This window comes from Leucopleurus acutus (genome assembly GCF_964270905.1).
Source record: "Leucopleurus acutus genome assembly, chromosome: 11".
Classification (NCBI taxonomy): Eukaryota; Metazoa; Chordata; class Mammalia; order Artiodactyla; family Delphinidae; genus Leucopleurus; species Leucopleurus acutus.
The window spans coordinates 96,894,178-96,913,579 of NC_139152.1; the positions used below are offsets into that span (position 1 = coordinate 96,894,178).

Genomic DNA, 19,402 nt, shown 5'->3' on the forward strand with positions numbered 1-19,402 from the left:
TCAGCTCTGCTGTGAGGCAGAGGTGGCCTCTGTGTTCCAGGGCCCCACGCCAAGCTCGCTGGAGCTGACAGCAGTGACAGCGTCACGCTCCCCCAGCACTTGGAAGGCTCCCAGATCCTCGGCTGGAGAACGTGATGCCACGCCATTTCTCATTAAATGGTACCAGGTGGCGAAGAAAACGTGGCATAGGGACCAGAGAGCGAGAGAGTGCCTTATGCTGGCTGGGGGTGGGGGCGGGTGTATGGGGAGGACCCCACCTGTCTCCAGGCAAAATGACTAGCCCAGAAGAGGCAGGCAGGCAGTGCCCACACCGCTGCACTCTCCTGCTTGGACACCACGCTCCATCCCCCAAAGGCCTCCTCCCCGCGACCCCCACCCCCCACCCACCGCATCCCTGCAAAGCCCTGCCCTTTGTGGCCCAGGCTCCTGAGGGGCTGAAGACAATGCCGGTTTTCTAGGAGCCGAGGGTCCTTCTGGAAGGCTGGCCTCCTGGACCTCTGCTGATCCAGCCCGTCCCCGCAGATTCACTGCCCACCTTTACTGCCAGCCTCTTCCTTCAAGCCAGACCCACCCCAACCTCAGCACAGAAGCTGGCTTCCCTTCCCAGATGCTGCGAGTCCTTGGGCGATCCTTGTGCCCCAGGCCTGCTGGAGCCTGAGGCTTGCACCATCCTCCTCCTGCGGTGGGCCTGGCCCCTGGCCTGCTCTCCGCCCTCCCCTCTGTGAAGCCTCCCCCTGTGCTAATAGGAGACTGCCCTTCCAAACGCTGCTTTCTCTGGCTCAAGGCCTGTGTGTCCACCATTTCTGTGTTCTCAGCTCAGGGCCTGCCCAGCAGAGATGCCCAAACCTTTGTTCAACGATTAGGTGCCTAAGAGAACAACCAGAGAGAAAAAGCAGAGAATTGGGGCCAGAGGTCGTCTCTGCCTCCGATTAGCTGTGCGACTGTGGATAAGCCTCTGATGACAACAGTCTCAGTTTCATTAACTGAAATGGGGAAACACTGTCAACCTCACAGGTCTGCGGGGTGGGTGGCAGGAGCGACTGTGTGAGAAGGGCTCTGTGAAGTGTGAAGCTCTGTGACGTCGGGTGGGTGACGTCTGGGACCTGAACCGAGTCTCCACAGCTGGCAGCTGAGGTTCTCGGTGGGCTGAGGGGGCTCCCTGGAAGACAGCCAGGCATCTGCAAACCTTACCGAGCACGCACGAGGGGTCGGGCGCTGGGCCAGGTCTGGAAGTAACCCAAGGAGAGGAGAAAGGCGGGCCCTACCCTTATGACGCCTGCACCAAGTTTCAGGTTGGCCCATCCTTCGGCGGAGAGCGTGAGCTGCGGCTGCCATGGTGACGTCAAAGCAGAGGCCCTGCAGTGCTGGCACCGTCCAAGGCATCAAGCAGGGCCGGTTGGTCCTGAGGCCTGAGGATGGAGGACAGGCCGGGGCACAAGCAGGGGGGCGGGGTTGGGAGGGCGCTGTCACGCTCCAAGGTAGCCAGGACCTGGCTCTCCTCCTGAGGCCTCTGCCCCCAGGCCTCCTCTTCACCCCCAAGCTCTCACATGCATGCCCAGCCGGCCACGGGGGAGCAGCCGGAGCCCAGATCTGGCTGCCAGGGTTTCTGGATTCTAATCCCGGCACTTCCACAAATTCTAATGAGACCCAAAGGAGAAGGAAAGCAATGGTCATGGCACAATCTCTTGCTGCCAACCCAGAAAGCAGCCCTCAGATTCTCTCACTGAATTCTCACAACCTTAAGACTTCACAGTGTAATTCCTGGATGTGCACCAGGTTTTGAACTTAGCTCTGTGTGATTTCAAATAATCGTTCAAATAACTGTTCACTGAGTGCTCACCTGGCACTGTGTAAGCATCAACACGTTTATTATGAAATACAGCAGGCGCTCAGACAAGCGCAAGAGTAATACAGCCTCAAGCACTTCACCTCCACCACGTCACACAGTCCTCACAGCACAACAGGGTAGGTAGAACAATCTCCATTTCACACCTGGGAAAACTGAGGCCCCAAGAGGCAACAACCAGGTCCTATAACCAGGCACGGCAAGGCCAGGATGCAGAGTCAGACTGGGCTCACAGAGTCCAGGCTCTCCCTACCCGACTCCTAATTGTTCTGAGTCAGTTTGCTCATCTGCAAAATCAGAGTGGTGGATGAGACCAGTGATTTTCAAACTTTTTTTAGCCACGGACCCTTTGTTCAGTTGAAGTCTTAAGTGGAGAGAGAACACGTCAGATGGACGAAGACCTGGGGCTCTGCTGGAGTGAGCGTGGGAGGGGGAGGGGGGCTGCAGTCCCACCAGCTGGGCTCCCTCCCCACCCCCCTGCCCCCAGCACGTGCTGCTGGAGCTCGAGGACTTTGGGCCCTGAGGGAACTGCCTGCTGACCCCGGCCTTTCAGGCCCTGGCAACAGTGACTGTTTACTGAGCCGGGCACCAAGCCCTGGGGAGGGGCAGCCCGGGGGCTGGTGGCCCTCACAGGTCCTCCAGGGAGGGGTTCTCAGAGCTCTGCAGCAGGGACAGCAGGTTCAGGGCCGAGACGCTGGGCACATGGCCAGCGCAGATCTGCAGCATGCGGACCAGGCGCTGGGCCATGGTGGCTCGAAAGTCTTCTATCTGCAGAGGAAGAGCAGAGAACAGCGGTGAGGGGCCTGCTCCTCTCACGTGGAGCAGCTCCGCGGGCTGCCCAGGGGAGCGGGGTGCTGAGATGTGGGGACAGCTCAGGGCACCGCTGCCCAGCATGGCCACGCCCTTGTCCGCGCCACACCTCGCCGAGCCGTTTCCAACCACCTTAGTTTACCGAATCCTTCAAACACCCTCCAGGGATACCAGAGACGATGACCCTTGCTCCAGAAGAAATGAAGGCCCCGCAAGCTGGGCTGGCGAGGTTAGGCCAACTGTCCAGAGGCACACAGTTAGTGCCTGCAGAGCTGGCATCTGAACCAGGGCTAGTCCCAACCAACGCTGGGGTACAGTAGGCCCCAAAGGCTTCCCAACCTGGGATCTGTCTGAGAAAGACGTTCACAGGGGTAGAAAGGAGGGGTGGGTAGAGAGTGGCCCTTTCTGAGGACAGGGAGGCACTGTCAACAGACGGTTCCTGTATCAGGGCCTCTGAAGGGCTGGCGGGCCCAGAGGAGCCGTGGGATTAGGCAGGGGTGACAAGACTGTCCTAGGGCCTGGCATCAGATGGCGCGGGCAGATGAGGTGCTCATTAGAAATGTTGAGGAATAAACAGTGATGCTCAGATGTTCTCCCCTGACCAACAGGTGGCCTCAGAAGCATCTCCCCCTTCCCCTGTTCCCTCTCTAACTGGGGAAAGGGCGCCACCGTCCACCCAGTCACCCAAGCTAGTGATCAGGCATCCCCACGTCCTCCACCATTTGCCACCCACGACATCCTGGGTTTTAAATCCAGAGGCGACGTCAGTCCTCATCACATGGCCTCATCCGCACTGAGTCTCCTCTCAGCAGAATCTGACGCAGCTGCTCCCTCCCCTTGACAAGTCTTTTCCACCTGGCTCCCAGGACCCCACCCTCCGCGGCTTCTCCTCTCACCCCACAGGCCGCTCCCTCCTCTGTGTGACATCTAACTGCTGGGGGTCCCAGGGCTTGGCCTTTGCATCTCTTTCCCCCACACTCGGTCCCCAGGTGACCTCATCCAGCTCTGTGACCTTCAAACCATCTAATTGCTGAGGATGCCCAAACTGCATCTCCAGACCTTTCCTCTGAATGTTAGACACACGTGTGCCGCTGCCTGCTTGGTTTCTGTGTAGACATCTAACAGACTCCTCAGTCTTAGTGTGTCTAAGACGGAGTTCCTGGGAGTCCCCCCAAACTGCAGTTGCCCCCCATCTCAGCCACAGGCAACCCCATCCTTCCAGTTGCTCAGGCTGAAAACTCCAGAGTCGACCTTGACTCTTCTTCCTCTCCTGTCTCACATCCAGGCCATCAGCACATCTGTCGGCCCCGCCCTGGAAACACCCAGCATCACAGACCATCTCATCTCCCTCTTCCCCAGACACCACTGAGCCCAGGCCACTCTTAACTCTTCCAGACACAGTCCCCAGGCCCATCTCCTTCTTTCTGCCCCTGTCTCCCTTCAGTCCACTCTCCTCCCAACAGTTGCAGGGACCCACTTAAAACCCGAGTCAGGCTGTGTTCCCCCCGCCCAGCCCCACACTTTCCATTGCTCCAGTCTAACACAGAGTGAAAGCCACCACCTCTCCTACAACCCACAAAGCCCCACGGTCACTCTGACTCGTCTCTCACAGCTCTGCTCCAGCCACCCATGCCTCCCTGTGGACCTTGAACACAGCAGGCAAATTCCAAACTCAGGGCCTTTGCACTTGCTGTTTCTCCAACCTAGTGGGCCTTTCCACCAGGAGACTCCACGGCGCCTTCCTTCAAGTCTTTACTTACAGGTCATTTTTTTTAGTGAGCCCCTTCAACCCCTATGTAAATCTTGCCACTTTACCACCACCTGACAGGTCACATCCATTCTCTAACACGCCATACGTTCTACTTCCTCACTTTGTTTCCTCCACTAGAACAGAATTGGGAGTTTTAAAACTGTTCTGGCTCTATGCTGCTTCCCTAGTGCCTAGAACAATGCTCGGCGCACTGTAGGTTATGTAAGAAATACTTGTTTTATTATTTTTTTAATTAATGTATTTATTTTGGCTGCATTGGGTCTTCGTTGCTGCGCGCGGGCTTTCTCTAGTTGTGGCGAGCGGGGGCTACTCTTCATTGCGGTGCGTGGGCTTCTCATTGTGGTGGCTTCTCTTGTTGAAAAGCATGGGCTCTAGGCACGTGGGCTTCAGTAGTTGTGGCTCGTGGGCTTCAGTAGTTGTGGCACGCGGGCTTCAGTAGTTGTGGCTCGTGGGCTCTAGAGCGCAGGCTCAGTAGTTGTGGCACATGGGCTTAGTTGCTCTGTGGCATGTGGGATCCTCCCGGACCAGGGCTCGAACCTGTGTCCCCTGCATTGGCAGGCAGAGTCTTAACCACTGCGCCACCAGGGAAGTCCAGAAATACTTGCTGAATAAGTCCTCTGAGCTCTGTGGCCTCGGCCTCTGAACTGTCCCTCCAAACTGCTGCTGCTCTCACTTGGACTCCACAGTCCGCTTCCCGCAGCAGCCTCGTCCCGAGGCCTCCTGCCTGTGGCCAGGCCTCCTCCCATCCACACGTCATACTCCAGAGACGTGGCCCACAAATCCCACTTCTGACCCTATCATGACGCCCCGTCACCTACAGGAAGGAATGGCTGAATTCCACTGCCAGGCTTCCAAAGCTCTGCAAATCCTTCTCCTGCTGCGTATGTTACATGTCCGTCTATTTTGCTTGATTCTGAGAGGCAGGGCCAATATCTGAGGCATTTGTGTTCTCAGGGACCAGCACAGGGCCCGATCAGCGGAGCTGGGAAATAATTTCACTGGGCGAATCCCACACCTCCCTGGGTGTTTCCTCATATGTAAAACGGGGCTAATAATTCCTGCCACGCAAAGGCCTCAGAATACAGTGAGGCTCCAAGTCGATTAAGCGGAGGAGTGTGCCCCGAACAGGACGACAGCGGTACGAGGAGTGTTGACCGTCCAGACACTGGGTGCTTTGTATGAGAGAATGCCAGGTCTAGGTTCTCAGCAGGGCTGCTGCTGGCTGGAAATAGAAAGTCGGCCCCAGACCTTTCTTTGAGAGAAGTTCTCAGGCTAGAGGACAACCCAGGACCTGCTACAGCCTGCCACCTCATGGCCACACACAGAACTGCAGCACCACGCGCACCTCTGCTGTGGAGCAAAGATGGCGATTCCCCTTCAGAGCCAAGGGAAGGCAGGCTGTGTGCGTGTGCGTGCGTGTGTTGGGGGTGGGTCGACTTGTTCAAAGCCACACAGTCAGCCCGCTAAGACAGGAAAGGGACAGCTGCACGCCAACCTGGCTCTTCCGCTGACTTCCTAGCTGTGTGACTGTGCGCACGTCTCGCCTCTCCTGTTGTGAGGAAAGCCTGCAGGGACAGGCTCCTCAGGGGTGCCCCGAGCCTCAGGTCCTACCTGTGAGATCGGAGCATCGGTCTAGTCGGGGTTCTTAAAATAGTCATCAAATGTGAAACACAAATTTGTACATCTTAACCGATGCGCTGAATGAGATCTAGGGCAGGTCTAATGACTTCTGCAGTGTCGAGTGGTAATGAGATCTGCCCCAATCCCCATGGGACATAGCAACGTCCGCCGCTTCTATTGCTAACAGTCACAGGTTCTGCTAATACTACTGACATCTCTTGCCTACATTCACAATGATAAATTTATTTTAGAGGTTAGTGAAAACAAGAAGTAATTGTTTTTCCTCGTCCAGGTCCGCAAATCCCCTGAATTGTTCTCCCTTCCGACCAGAGGGGTCCAGAGACCCCAGAGTAAGAACCCTTGGTGATGAGGGACCACATACTGACTCAGTTCCCTCTTACGACATCACGTTGCTTTGGGGAACAGGTGCAAGACCCAGAACAGAGCAGAAACACAAATCTTTAAAACGAATCTCAAAACCAACTGAGCAGGCCTGGTGTGCGGGTGGGGCAGCCCAGGCCCTGGGAGCCCAGAGGCAGCAGCATCAACTCCTGCTGAGGACCCTTTAGCAAAAAGTCATCAGGTTCCGTACTGCACAAAGAGAGGCTGAAGAGCAAAATTCAACAGCAAAATAGAAATCTGCTGCGCTGACCCCACAATGAGCATTCACCTCGTGAGAAACACCCACAGAAGCAAGTCAGGGCAGAACTAATATCACATGTATCCATCCAACCACCTGCCCACCTACCCAGCCTCCCCTTCTGCTGCCTGCTAGACCCCCTGCCCCAGGCTGGGACCAGACAAGGTCTGCAATCCAGGGATGTAAGGGGCACCTTCACTGCTGGTTAATGAGGCAGACAAGATGCCTGGCCTCACAGCACTTAACCCCAGCAGGGAAGTGAGATATTAACATGGACCCACAGGTACACACACAAGACTTAGTTACGCGTAGGGAGAACGACGCAAAAGCAAGAGGTGATGGCGCCTGGTGTATGAGCAGAGCTCAAGATGTACACGGAGCACCACCCTACTTTACATGTGCGAACCCAAGGCTTTCGGTGACCCACCCAAGGCTTACGGTGACCCACCCAAGGACAGCGAGCAGAAGAGCCAGGATTCAAATGAGGATCTTGTCTCCACATCAGGACCCCCTTCACCAGGGTACTCAGCGAGCCTCCAAGGAGCATCCCTGCCACGGCCACTGTGTGCTGACTGCCCCACCCCTCAACCCGCGTGCTTGGGGTCCTCACCTCCAGGTCGCAGAAGAGCAGGGGGCTCCGGTAGGTGTGGGCCAGCTGCATGACGGTGTTCCGGTGAATGCTGCAGTGGCTCTCCCGCCCAGCTGCAAAGAAGCCACGGCCTGTAATCTCTACCTTCATGACTGTGATCTAGGAAGCACTGGGCCAAGTAGTTCATTTCCCCTCTCTGGGCCTCCGTTTCTTACTAGTCAGTAGGGTGACAAGCCTGTTCTACCTTCCTTTCAGGGCAGTCAAGATCATCAAATCAGAAAATAGGCTGAAGGGGCTTGGAGAGAGTCCTCAATAAAAACACGAATTTCCTCATCTGTGAAATGAGGATAGTAACGACCCCTACCCTGCTGAGTTACTATCAAGATTCAATGAATGAACACACAGAAGTGACCTGGTGTCCATTTATCCACCAGTGCTTACTGAGAATGATCTGCGCCAGGCCCTTCCTGCAAGGAGCTCGCAGTGCAGCTGGCGGGGCAGGCTCACCGTCAGTGTAGGTGGAAGGGTTAGGAGTCTCTGACAGAGGCATGTGTGGGATGGATACCCTGAGGGCCCAGACTGCAGGGCTGGTCAGGTCCCCCAGGAGGCAGAATATAGGGGTTAGCGAGATAAAAGAAGAGGAAAAAGTATTTGAGAGAAGCCACATGGTACAATCATTAAAGGCACGGGCTCTGGAATATGACTCTCTACGTGTGAATCTCTGCTCTACCACTGCTCCGCTGCGGGGCCTTGGGCAAGTTGCCTAACCTCATGACCACAGTTTCCTCTGCTGCAAAACAGAGAAAATAGTACCTACTAGTAGTACCTGTTGTGAAGATTAAGTAATATAGAAACAAAGCACTTAGGACAGTGTCTGGTCTGTTGTGAGTGCTCGATATAGGGTAGCTATTATTATTTCCACTGTTAATATTACCAAGTTTCAGAGAACTATAAGCTGAGCCAAAGAAGGGAAGAGTAATAGGAGATAAGACAGGAAGCAGGGGCCAAACTGCAAAATACTTTGTGCCTTTACAGGAGTTTGGATTTTACTCTGAAAGCCACAGAGAGCCACTAGGCACCTCTAAGCCGTTATCTCAGCGGAATTAACTTGGCAGACGGATCAGCTCAGATTTGCTTTATAAAGACTGACAACATCAGATTCCAAAATGCATGTGTTTTCCATCACCCAGGCTGCCTTTGCAAGGAGTCCACCACAGGCCCAGCCGCAGCCTGCCCTGGGTTGGCGAGGGAGGGGGTAGCGGCGGGGGAGGGATGCACTTACCGCCTGTGGCGAGGAAGCTCACCTTCCCCAGGAAGAAGGTGGCGTCCACATGGTGCAGGGACTCCTCAACATTCCGGAGGCTGCAGTGGCCAGGGCGAGAGGACAAAGCAGAGGACAAACCTCACAACAGAGAAAGCAGAAGCCGCCCCGCCTCTGCTCCCAGAGAGGCCAGAGAACGAGAGGAGGGTGACAGGAAACAGCCCTAGAGGAATACTTTGTCCTTTCATATCTTTAAACTACACTTTTTTTTTTTGCGGTACGCGGGCCTCTCACTGTTGTGGCCTCTCCCGTTGCGGAGCACAGGCTCCAGACACGCAGGCTCAGCGGCCATGGCTCACGGGCCCAGCCGCTCCGCGGCATGCGGGATCTTCCCGGACCGGGGCACGAACCTGTGTCCCCTGCATCAGCAGGCGGACTCTCAACCGCTGCACCACCAGGGAAACCCTACACTTTTAAAAAAATTTAATTTTATTTATTTTTTTATACAGCAGGTTCTTATTAATCATCCATTTTATACACATCAGTGTATACATGTCAATCCCAGTCTCCCAATACATCCCACCACCTCCCTCCCACCCCGGCACTTTTCCCCCTTAGTGTCCATATGTCTGTTCTCTACATCTGGGTGTCTATTTCTGCCCTGCAAACCGGTTCATCTGTACCATTTTTCTAGATTCCACATATATGTGTTAATATACAATATTTGTTTCTCTCTGACTTACTTCCCTCTGTATGATAGTCTCTAGATTCATCCACGTCTCCACAAATGACCCAATTTCGTCCCCTTTTATGCTGAATAATATTCCATTGCATATATGTGCCACATCTTCTTTATCCATTCATCTGTCGATGGGCATTTAGGTTGCTTCCATGACCCGGCTATTGTAAACAGTGCTGCAATGAACACTGTGGTACATGTCTCTTTTTGAGTTATGGTTTCCTCAGGGTATATGCCCAGTAGTGGCATTGCTGGGTCAGATGGTAGTTCTGTTTTTGGCTACTCCACACGGCTTGTGAGATCTTAGCTCCCCGACCAGGGATGAACGTGGGCCCTCGGCAGTGAGAGCGAGGAGTCCTAACCACTGGACCGCCAGGGAATTTCCCAAACTACTTTTAATTACAAAGTGACTCAAGTTCGTAATATAATCAAACAGTAAATACGGGTGTATAAGTAAAAAGTAGAAGTCCCCGTCTCCAGCACCACCTTCCGTTTCAACTCCCCAGAGATACTGTTGCTGACAGGTGGGGGTGTAATTCTTCTGGAATATTTTTCATATGCAAATACAGACAGTGATATGTACCAGCACCCAGTTGAGCCTAACTGGGTTCGACAACTCTGTTACATTCTTTGGAATGACCACACAGTACCACAAACTACTTTCCCTGTGATGGACATTTAAACGGTCTCCTGTTGTTCACCGTTACGAAAGATGCTGCATGAATTTTCTTTCCCACAGGTCCTTACACATCCAAGCAAACGTTTCTGTAGGACAGATGCTAGAAGTGGAATGGCTGGGTCACAGTATGTGTCTTTTTTAAGTGTAGATAAGTATTGCTGAATTGCTTTGCATTAAGATTACAGTGATTTTAAGTCATATCAATCATATGAAAACACTCTTTTCCTCTAAGCAACGGCACCCTGACCTTCTGGGTTGAGGCTTTCATTCACTTGTGTCCAGGGAGTGATGAAGGAACCTGTGGTCTCCTGGCCAAAAAGCCATCTCAAAGGTCAGGCTTCAGCCTGAAGGAACACAGCCTGAGGCCAACAGCAACAGCGGCCCTGCCCCTAAGTGTGGCTGTGAAGCAGGATCTCTCCAAAGACTTGGGCCAGTGTCCCTTCTGGTGAACAGAGATCTCACCCAAAGGGCAACAGATCTGCTGAGCCAGGGCCTTCTGGCAACCATGGCAGATCTCAGCCCCATCTGGGCCTAAGTCACCGCTGACTGGTTCCAACCGGTCAGGTAGTGCGGTCTGGACTTGGTCCTGATGCTACAGGTATCTGGTGTCTCTATGCCACTGGATTCCCAGGTGTTTCCACCACATCCTTCCCTTGATCCCTACCACAGGCCCAGGTATCTGCCTTGGTTTCTGTGCTGGACGCTGTGTCCTGCTCTTAGCCTGCTGTCACCCAGGAGGGAGAGGGCAGATCTTTCTTCTGTACTCCCTAGGCTGGCTGCAGTCCTGTCCCCAGGGTTGCCAGCACCATAGGGAGACCGGATCAGGCCACCAGCATCAACACCACCCATGCTGCCACTGCCACGGCCCCGCGCTAGACTGGCTCTGATGCTGCACAGGCCTCGACGGTCCTCCGAACACACTACACGCCTCCTGCCCTTTACATTAACCCTCCACCTGGAACATTCTGCTCACTTTCATCTTTCCCTGGCTAATTTCTCATCATCTCTCAGGTGTCTACTTAAATGTCACCTCCACCGGGAAGTCTAGCCTGACCTAAGTCCTGAGAGTCAGAGGTCTTGTTTGGGCTCTCACAGCCCCCTGCGTCCTTCCTTTTACAGTACCCATCGCAGGTACTGTAACTGTCTGTTCAAAAGTCTAGCCTCCTCCCCTAATGGACCTTGAGGACAGGGTCTGTTTCATTCATGTCTGTGCCTGCTGTCAGGGATACATAGTAGGCCTTAGAGAGCCAAATGACAGATGACACTGCTGGCATTTATCAGTGTCTTTTAAACATCTTGCATTGGCCACTGGCTCCCCCCTCCTCACCGTCTAAGTTAACCCCAGGCAGCCTCTCCCTGTCTCCTCTCCTTCCCATCACAAGTGAGGCCACTGTCCCAGCACATCCCTGCGCCAGGTCTACCTGAGCCCGGCAGCCCCCATCCTCTGGCTCTCACCTGTGTTTGCTGTGAAGGTTGACCACGAACACAATCAAGTCAATTCGGGGCCGATTCACATTGGAGGGCAGAGGGAGGGACTTTGCCAAGTGGCTGAAAAACAAGAAATTGCAGGACTAAATACGTACCCACATCACAATGACTGTTCACATGCCGCCCGTCACAGGGAAGAGGCTGTCAAGAGTTCCTCTCCTATTCACCTGAAGCAAGACTTTTCAGGTGAGCACAGGGGCAGGGCAGAGCTGGTCCTATCCAGATGACTCCTGCTCTACTCTCCCTGCCAGAAAGTTTAGTAACTGGCAAGAGGGAGTTTTGGATATAAGATGGCATGAGGCTAGACATCTACACTGCATGCTGGGAGGGAGACCAGGCTCAGAAGGCAGGGAGGGTGTTGGACTGTGAAGTTTAGGTGTTAAGATTGAAGCTCTTTGGAGTAAGACATAAGTGGCCCCAAATCCCAGGTCTGCCAATTATCAGCTATGTGACCTTGGGCAAGTCACCCTCATCATTCTTGTCTGGACTTAGTCTCGGATTGTCAAATACCCACCTGAAGGGTTTTTTTTTAATCTTCTACTTCTGCCCATTTCCACATATGACTATTACTCATCTGCCCCCCACCCCTCAGCTTATAATTTAAGAATACCAAAAAGTATACAAAACACAAAAGTTAAAAAAGAAACACATACTCCTAAAAGTTCAGTTACCTAGAAATAACTACTATTAACATTAGAACATTTTTCTAAACATCTCTCCATGTACACAATGTATACACATTCAGAGACCAGAATACAGTAGATGTAATCGAAAAATAGGAGGGAGTTCCCTGGCAGTCCAGTGGTTAGGATGTAGCGCTTTCACTGCGTGGCCCAGGTTCAATCCCTGGTCGGGGAACTAAGAACCCGCAAGGGGCATGGTATGGCCAAAAAATAAAAATAAATAAAAATAGGATAATAGTATTAATTTTATCTGAATTTAGTGGAAGCAAAATAACTAAAGTAGAACTGAAAAAAAAGATGAACTTTGGATAAATTATTTTTTAATCACAAGAAGTTATTTCCTCAAAGAACCCAATTAAAAAAAGATTATGGAATAAATGAGTAAGCTGGTATCATTTTTAACAGTTTTCATTCTACCTATATGGGATTGATTCTCTATTTTTAAGGAAAGTGAGAAAATTAGCATTCTTATAATCCACCTTACCATTTGGACAAAACTTACAAATGTAATTTATATTGCTATTATTAATGGTATTATTATATACATTTATATTTTGCTCTAACCATAACTTCGGACCTCAGCTAATGAAGTCGCCACTCTAGAACGTGAGAGAGACAAAGGGTACTGAGGAAGGTCTCTCACTGGCAACTAAATGCTTCAGCAATAAAGAGACAATCATTTTTGCTCACAACTCATTGGCCAGAACTAGTCACGTGGCTCCACATAAACACAAAAGGTCAAACCTAGTTCCTGCCAAATACTACAAATGCAGAGAGCCGAAAATACTTGACAACAGAATGAACAGATGACCATATGGGTGATTTGCTTCCCCTACCTAAAAGTCTGAAGAATTATTTACTTCAGAAGTAAAAAATTGTCCATTTTTCCTGGAACAAGATATATGTACCCTTTTTAATGGACAAATTCAACTCTTCACTCATTCCAGGGAAGTCTTCTTCTACTACACTTCAAATACTTTTGCTGTAATTTTCTCAAATCTTTCTTCTTTGTAAATAATTAAGTCTTTAACCACATCTACTCTGATCCTTGCTGTTTCTATGTATTTATTAGATAGATTTCATATGGTATTATTTTTCACCTTTTTTGTCCTTAGCTCTGCAACCTCCCTTTTCCTCTCATTCTGTTGTGTTATTATTTGGTCTTTGAACGCTTCTTTAAAAAATTCATGTTCCTATTAAATTCCTCAATGGCACAGAGCACTCAAAAAGGAGCTTTCTTCTCCGTTCCCCAGAGTGGGTTCTTCATCAGATTTTTTGCATGTCATGTGACTCTTTTTTGCCAATGGTTTCCATCTTGCTGAATGTAGGCAATTTTGTCCACATTTTCCATTTATTCTGATGCTATTTAAATTAATTTTTTGACTTTTTTTTGGGGGGGCGCCTTGCCCCATGGCATTCGGGATCTTAGTTCCTGGACCAGGGATCAAACCCGTGCCCCCTGCAGCGGAAGCACAAAGTCCCAACCACTGGACCACCAGGGAAGTCCCAAATTAATTTTTTTTTTTATCCTTTCCAATTTCTGAGCTATGGGTTTGAGATTATTGGTTATTGTGCTTGGTGTTCTATAGCCAAAGAGCCTGGCAACATAGGTAGAGCACAGATGGACATATGAACAATCTTTATTTTGAGGGAAAGATTACGTTGAAGGAGAATGATCCAAATCTAGAGGGTATTTCCTCTGTGGGAACTGGAAATGCCCCATACTAGGTAGAATAAGGGAACATAATCTTTCTATCAGGGAGAATGACACCCACATGTATTCAGTCACTTGACTCCTGCCAGCAGCTGTTTCTACTCCCTCTCAGTCAGAAAAAGGAAAACAAAATATACTTTAGTTACTTTTTCTCCAAATTTGGGGGTTATCTGAGCATGTCCTCTGTGCCAAGTATTGCTCCAGGCACTGGGGACTCACCAATGAGCAAAAGTCAAAGTCCCTGCCCTCAAGGGGCTGACTTTGGGGTCCCTAGGGGTGGCAGACTGGAAACAAGTAAAGAAACATGGCAACTTCTTATAGTGACAAGTGCTAGAGGAAAACAGAAAAACTGTGTGACAGTGATGGAGGATGCCTTTGGACGGGGACAGATCACGCGTTAGGACGGAGTCTCTGAGGGGTTGGTCAACCGGCTCTACCTGTGACCGCCTCTCTGGTGGTCCCCCTACAGCCAACCCCGCTCTTCCTTGAGCCCAGGCCAGCGATCGGACACCCCCAGCATAAGGCTACTTACACCTTCAGCTCCGATGTGCAATCCTCCTTGAGCATCGCTTCGGCCAGCTGCTGCAGAAGAGCATCCTCTGTGCCCACCAGCTGCCCAGAGAGAGAAGGCGACCGACTGATACCTGGACACGGCAGTCCCGCTGGAGGGCCCGGACTGCCGCGAACCCAAGATTCTGGCTCCAGCGCGCGAGGCACCCTTTTACCGAGAGGACTCCGGCAGAGGGCCCGAGGTTTGCACCCTCTCCGGTCCTGTCCGGAAAGCACTCACTACCTCCCCGGACCCTTCCTGGAAAGGCCTCGTCTCTCCCGGAGGTCCGATCCCTCTACGCGGGAAAACCGAGTTTTGGACACCCGGCACCCCGCCCTGCGCGCGGTCGCCCCGCCCAGCCGCCCCATCAATCAGAAACTGCGCACTTATTGGTGGGGACGTCCCTCAGCCTCAGAAGGGCGGCTACTCCGATTGGTTCAGAGTGTGGCTCTCCGGCCCACCACACCCCAGCCAGAATAGCCCACGCCAGCACCTCAGAGAGCGCAGGGGACCTGGCGGCTGAGGCACAGCCTGGGAGGAAAGGCGGGAGGGAGAATCTGGGCTGCTGACGCCTACCAAGATGGTGGCCGTGTTCAGGCCAGGCAGTTTGTCCAGCGGCCGCAACACCGACATCCCAGGGACAGGCCGAACCGCCGCTCGTGCGGTGCGCGCCGGGCTTTCAAACCACCCAGTGGCCCACCCCTTGTGCGTAATCGCGGGTCACGTGATAGTGCTTGGGCAGGACCTCGTGGGGGGCGGGGCAGGACCTTCTTAAAGGAACCACTACCGCCTTTTCCGAGGGGAGGTTCCCCCGCTGGCTCTAGGCACATAGGGTGCTGCCTGCGGCACAAGACTTTTATTTCACGACTGGGAGAAAGAAGATATTCAGTGATTCAGTTATTCATTTTCATTCATTCGTGCTCATTCAAGGTGCTCTTGATTCCTTCCAAACCTGTCCCTCACACATCTTCTCCATCTCAGTTGACTCCGTCCTTGCAGCGCTCAGAACAAAATCTTGGGTATTCTTGACTCCTCTTCCCCGCACCTCACAATCAATCCGTAAGCAAGCCTGTGGGTTCTATTCTTAAAATGCAAGAAGCCGACCATTTCTCACCACCTCCACCCCACCACCAGGAGAAGCCACTCTCCTCTCTCACCAGGTCTACTGTAAGAGCTTTCTCACTGGCTCCCTGCTTCCACCCTGGTCTCCAGGGCTACTGGCGATTCTCCACACAGCAATCGGAGTCATCCTTTAAAAAGAGAAATCAGAGCAGGCCCCTTCTCTGGTCAAAACCCATCAATAGTTCTCCTCTCGCTCAGGTACATTGCAAATGCCTTACGGGGCCTTTGAGGCTCTGTGGGTTCTGGCCCCTGACAGTCTCTCTGGCCTCATCTTCTGCCCTTCTCCCTCTAACAACGGCTGTAGGACCCCTGTCCCTGTGGTTCCCTCTGGCTGAAATGCTCTCCTCCCAAATAGTCACATGGCTTGTTTCCTCACTTTATTCAGGTTTCTGCTGCAATGTCACCTCATCAGAGGGGGCTTTCTTAACGACCCTATCTAAAATAGCAAGCCCTCCCATAATCCCTCTCTCCCCTTTTCTGCTCAGTTTTCTCAATAGCACTTCACATATTGACTAGAACTGGGCAGCACCTGAGATTTTACAAACTAATAAACTGTTACTCTTTATTACTGTTTAGTAATAGTCTGTTACCTTTTCATGGATGCTGCAGAAGACATGAAACTCCTGGGTAAGGGACAAAGGACATTATTACTCAAGGTAAAAGCAGCAGCTGTGGCTTTACCTTTGTTTGTGTCATTTTCCCCACGTCCCGCAAGCCCTGCAAAGGACCCACCCATCATGTTTGCCTGTACACCTCGTGGATGGCCTTATAGGAGAGGAACACAGAGGTTAGAAATTCAAACACTGTAAAACAGTGAGTGGTAGGCATGCCTGTCCTTTTTCCGGTTGCTTGTTTTTCCTGTTCTTTTCCCAACCCTCAAGGTTGCTTGCTGCAAAAACAAACCCTTAGAAATGGCCTGGGTAAAGAACTTTCAGAGCCTTGCTTTCTTGGCATGCCCAGCAAGAACCTGCAGGGACTCAGAGCCCACAGCAGATTGCTTCTCCCAACAGTTATATAATATCTGCTCATTGTCTGTCTCTCCAACTAGAGCATAAGATACATGAGGGCAAAATTTTGTCAGTTTGTATGTCCAGCACTTTAAAAAATGTCTGGTACATAGTAGTTGCTCAAGAAATATTTGATGAATGAATGAATCGATTTACATCCATTTGTTTATTCTCAGCAGTGATTCATTCATTCATTTCCTAGGGAAGACCCAATGCCCCACCCTGGGAACACAGATGAATCAGATGTTACTGACCAACTCAGTGTGATGGGGGAGTAGGACCGTGATCTCACAGTGTGTTCATTACTGTGACATGTGGGAGAAAAGAGGCATATTCCTGTCTAACCTAAATCCTTCTCACTGCGAACCAAACTAGTTATACCTTGCTTAGAAAGGGCAGGAAGTACGTGGCTTCAGGGAGCCCCTGCCCCAGCACAGATGGTGCTTTGATTCCCCATGGCACGGGGCACGGAGGGGACTCCCTGACAGTCAGGTAGTAGTAAGTACTAGGAAAATAAAGTAAGGTGGGCTAGGGGATAGAACGTGATGGGTAGGAGGAGGTACTTTAGGTCAGGGGAGGCCTAGCTAAGAAGGTGATGTTTGGGCAGATGTCTGCATGAGGTGAGAGAGGAGCCAATTAAATATAGTGAAGAAGGGAGGGTGGGAGGAGACGCAAGAGGGAGGGGTTATGGGGATATATGTATACATACAGCTGATTCACTTTGTTATACAGCAGACACTAACACACCATTGTAAAGCAATTATACTCCAATAAAGATGTTAAAAAAATAATAAAATGGAAAAAAAGAAAAATGCTAAATAAATATAGTGAAGAAGAGGATTCAGGCAGAAGGAGCAGCAAGTGATAAGACCCCAAGTGGGGAGCATTCCTGACACTTCTGAGGAGCAGCAAGGAGGCCAGTGGCTGAAGCAGGTGGGGTGAGGAGCGAAGGAGATGAAGCTAGAGAGCTGATCGAGGGCCAGGTGACTGAGGCCCTTAGAGAGTCAAGGAAAGACATTGGACCCCGCTCAGCATGGTCCAGGAGGGGCTGAGCTGAGGCCCATTCAATCAACCTGTGCTGAGTGCCTGCCTTGGGCCAGGCCTGGTGCTGGACACTGTGACCCAGGCACAGAGGTTTCAGTGGTGGATGGACAGATAACAACAGCCAAAGGCAGCACAGTGGGTGAGAGCCAGCGTGGGAAGCAGCTGGAGCCCAGATGAAGGTGCATTAAGGCTCCCTGGGGGGCCCCCATTACACTTTGCTGGGGAGGTGACTGTTGGCTGAGGGGTCAGGTGAGTTGGTGCTTGTCGCACAGGTTGTGCAATAGAACATAGTTGTGTGTAAGACCCATACTGTGATGAAGTGTAGAGACTGGCAGGAAGCCCAGACCCAGGCCTGGAGGTTCTTGTATCATCAACACCCAGAACTTGCAGGGCCATCAGAGACCCTCTGGGCCAGTGTTTTTCAAACTGACTTCTGCGAAACCCTGGGGAGATGCCTCAGGGGCACCGGGAGGGGCAGGGGAGAAGCTGAGTACGTAGGGCCCAGAAACCCCACCCCACCATTTAACAGAAGCAGCTCTGGCTTCACCTCTATTACATATTGAGCTTCCTATAAACTTTTTTGTGAATAAAGAATCACGTGGCCAGAACAATATCTAAGGGCTGCTGATCACTTTTTTAAATAAATGTATTTATTTATTTTGGCTGCGTTGGGTCTTTGTTGCTGCATGAGGGCTTTCTCTAGTTGCAGCGAGCGGGGGCTATTCTTCGTTGCAGTGCGCAGGCTTCTCATTGCGGTGGCTTCTCTTGTTGCAGAGCACAGGCTCTAGGTGCGCAGGCTTCAGTAGTTGTGGCACACGGGCCCAGTAGTTGTGGTTCGAGGGCTCTAGAGCGTAGGCTCAGTAGTTGTGGCGCACGGGCTTAGTTGCTCCACGGCATGTGGGATCTTCCAGGACCAGGTATCGAACCCATGTCCCCTGCACTGACAGGCATTCTTTTTTTTTTTTTTGCGGTACGCGGGCCTCTCACTGCCGTGGCCTCTCCTGTTGCAGAGCACAGGCTCCGGACGCGCAGGCCCGGCGGCCATGGCTCATGGGCCCAGCTGCTCCGCGGCATGTGGGATCTTCCCAGACCGGGGCACGAACCCGTGTCCCCTGCATCGGCAGGCGGACTCTCAACCACTGTGCCACCAGGGAAGCCCAGACAGGCAGATTCTTAACCACTGTGCCACCAGGGAAGTCCCCTGTTTATCACTTTTAAAAACAGATTTATTAAGGTGTAATTGACACGTAATAAGCCACACATATTTAAGGTGTACAGTTTGGTAAGTTTTGATATAAATATACACCCAGGAAGCCACCACCACAATCAATTTATAATGAACATATCCATTACCTCCAAAAGTTTCTCTGTGCCCCTTTCATCCTCCCCCACCTCCTCTCTGCCCTCCCACTCCAAACTGTTCAACGGCACTTTGCCAGCTTTGCTCATCATAGTTCAATACTGGAAATGCCCCAAATGTCCTTCAGTGGTGAACAGATAAGCTGTGGTACATTGGTAAGGCAACATCGTCAGTGCAGAGAAAAGCATTGTGCTCAGCAACAGAAGTCAGACACAAAGGAGCATATACCATAAGATTCCATTTACGTGCAATACAAATACAGGAAAAAGTAATCTATGGTGACAGAAATCATATCAGTGGGTGCCTTTGGGAAGGCGGTACTGACTGGCAAGAGACAGGAGGGAACTGCCTGGGATGATGAAAATATCCTAGACATGGTCTGGGTGGCAACTGCAAAGGTATATACACAGGTAAACGTTCATCACTTAAGGTTTGTATTTTACTGTATGTACCTTAGATCTTAATAAAAATCTCTCTGG

General features: G+C 51.5%; 1 protein-coding gene across 1 annotated transcript; it reads right to left on the minus strand.

Moving 5' to 3' along the window:
* Positions 1–1,856: 1,856 nt before the first annotated feature.
* On the minus strand, positions 1,857–15,080 carry CENPM (centromere protein M). The gene is made up of 6 exons (XM_082851039.1): positions 14,967–15,080; positions 14,373–14,452; positions 11,411–11,503; positions 8,559–8,638; positions 7,298–7,389; positions 1,857–2,614 (listed from the first exon to the last, which is right to left on the minus strand). The coding sequence occupies exons 1-6, from the start codon at positions 15,021–15,023 to the stop codon at positions 2,474–2,476; spliced, it is 543 nt and encodes a 180-aa protein (XP_082707165.1). The 5' UTR covers positions 15,024–15,080; the 3' UTR covers positions 1,857–2,473.
* Between the last annotated feature and the right edge of the window lie 4,322 nt (positions 15,081–19,402).

What these genes read in the sequence shown, in the direction of transcription:
- CENPM (XM_082851039.1), bottom strand. Translation starts at nt 15,023, where the DNA reads ATGTCGGTGTTGCGGCCGCTGGACAAACTGCCTGGCCTGAACACGGCC. An exon ending in AACCTTCACAGCAAACACAG is followed by an intron (nt 8,639 to 11,410) that starts GTGAGAGCCAGA and finishes TGGCCACTGCAG; the next exon opens with CCTCCGGAATGTTGAGGAGT. An exon ending in TGCTCTTCTGCGACCTGGAG is followed by an intron (nt 2,615 to 7,297) that starts GTGAGGACCCCA and finishes CTTCCTCTGCAG; the next exon opens with ATAGAAGACTTTCGAGCCAC.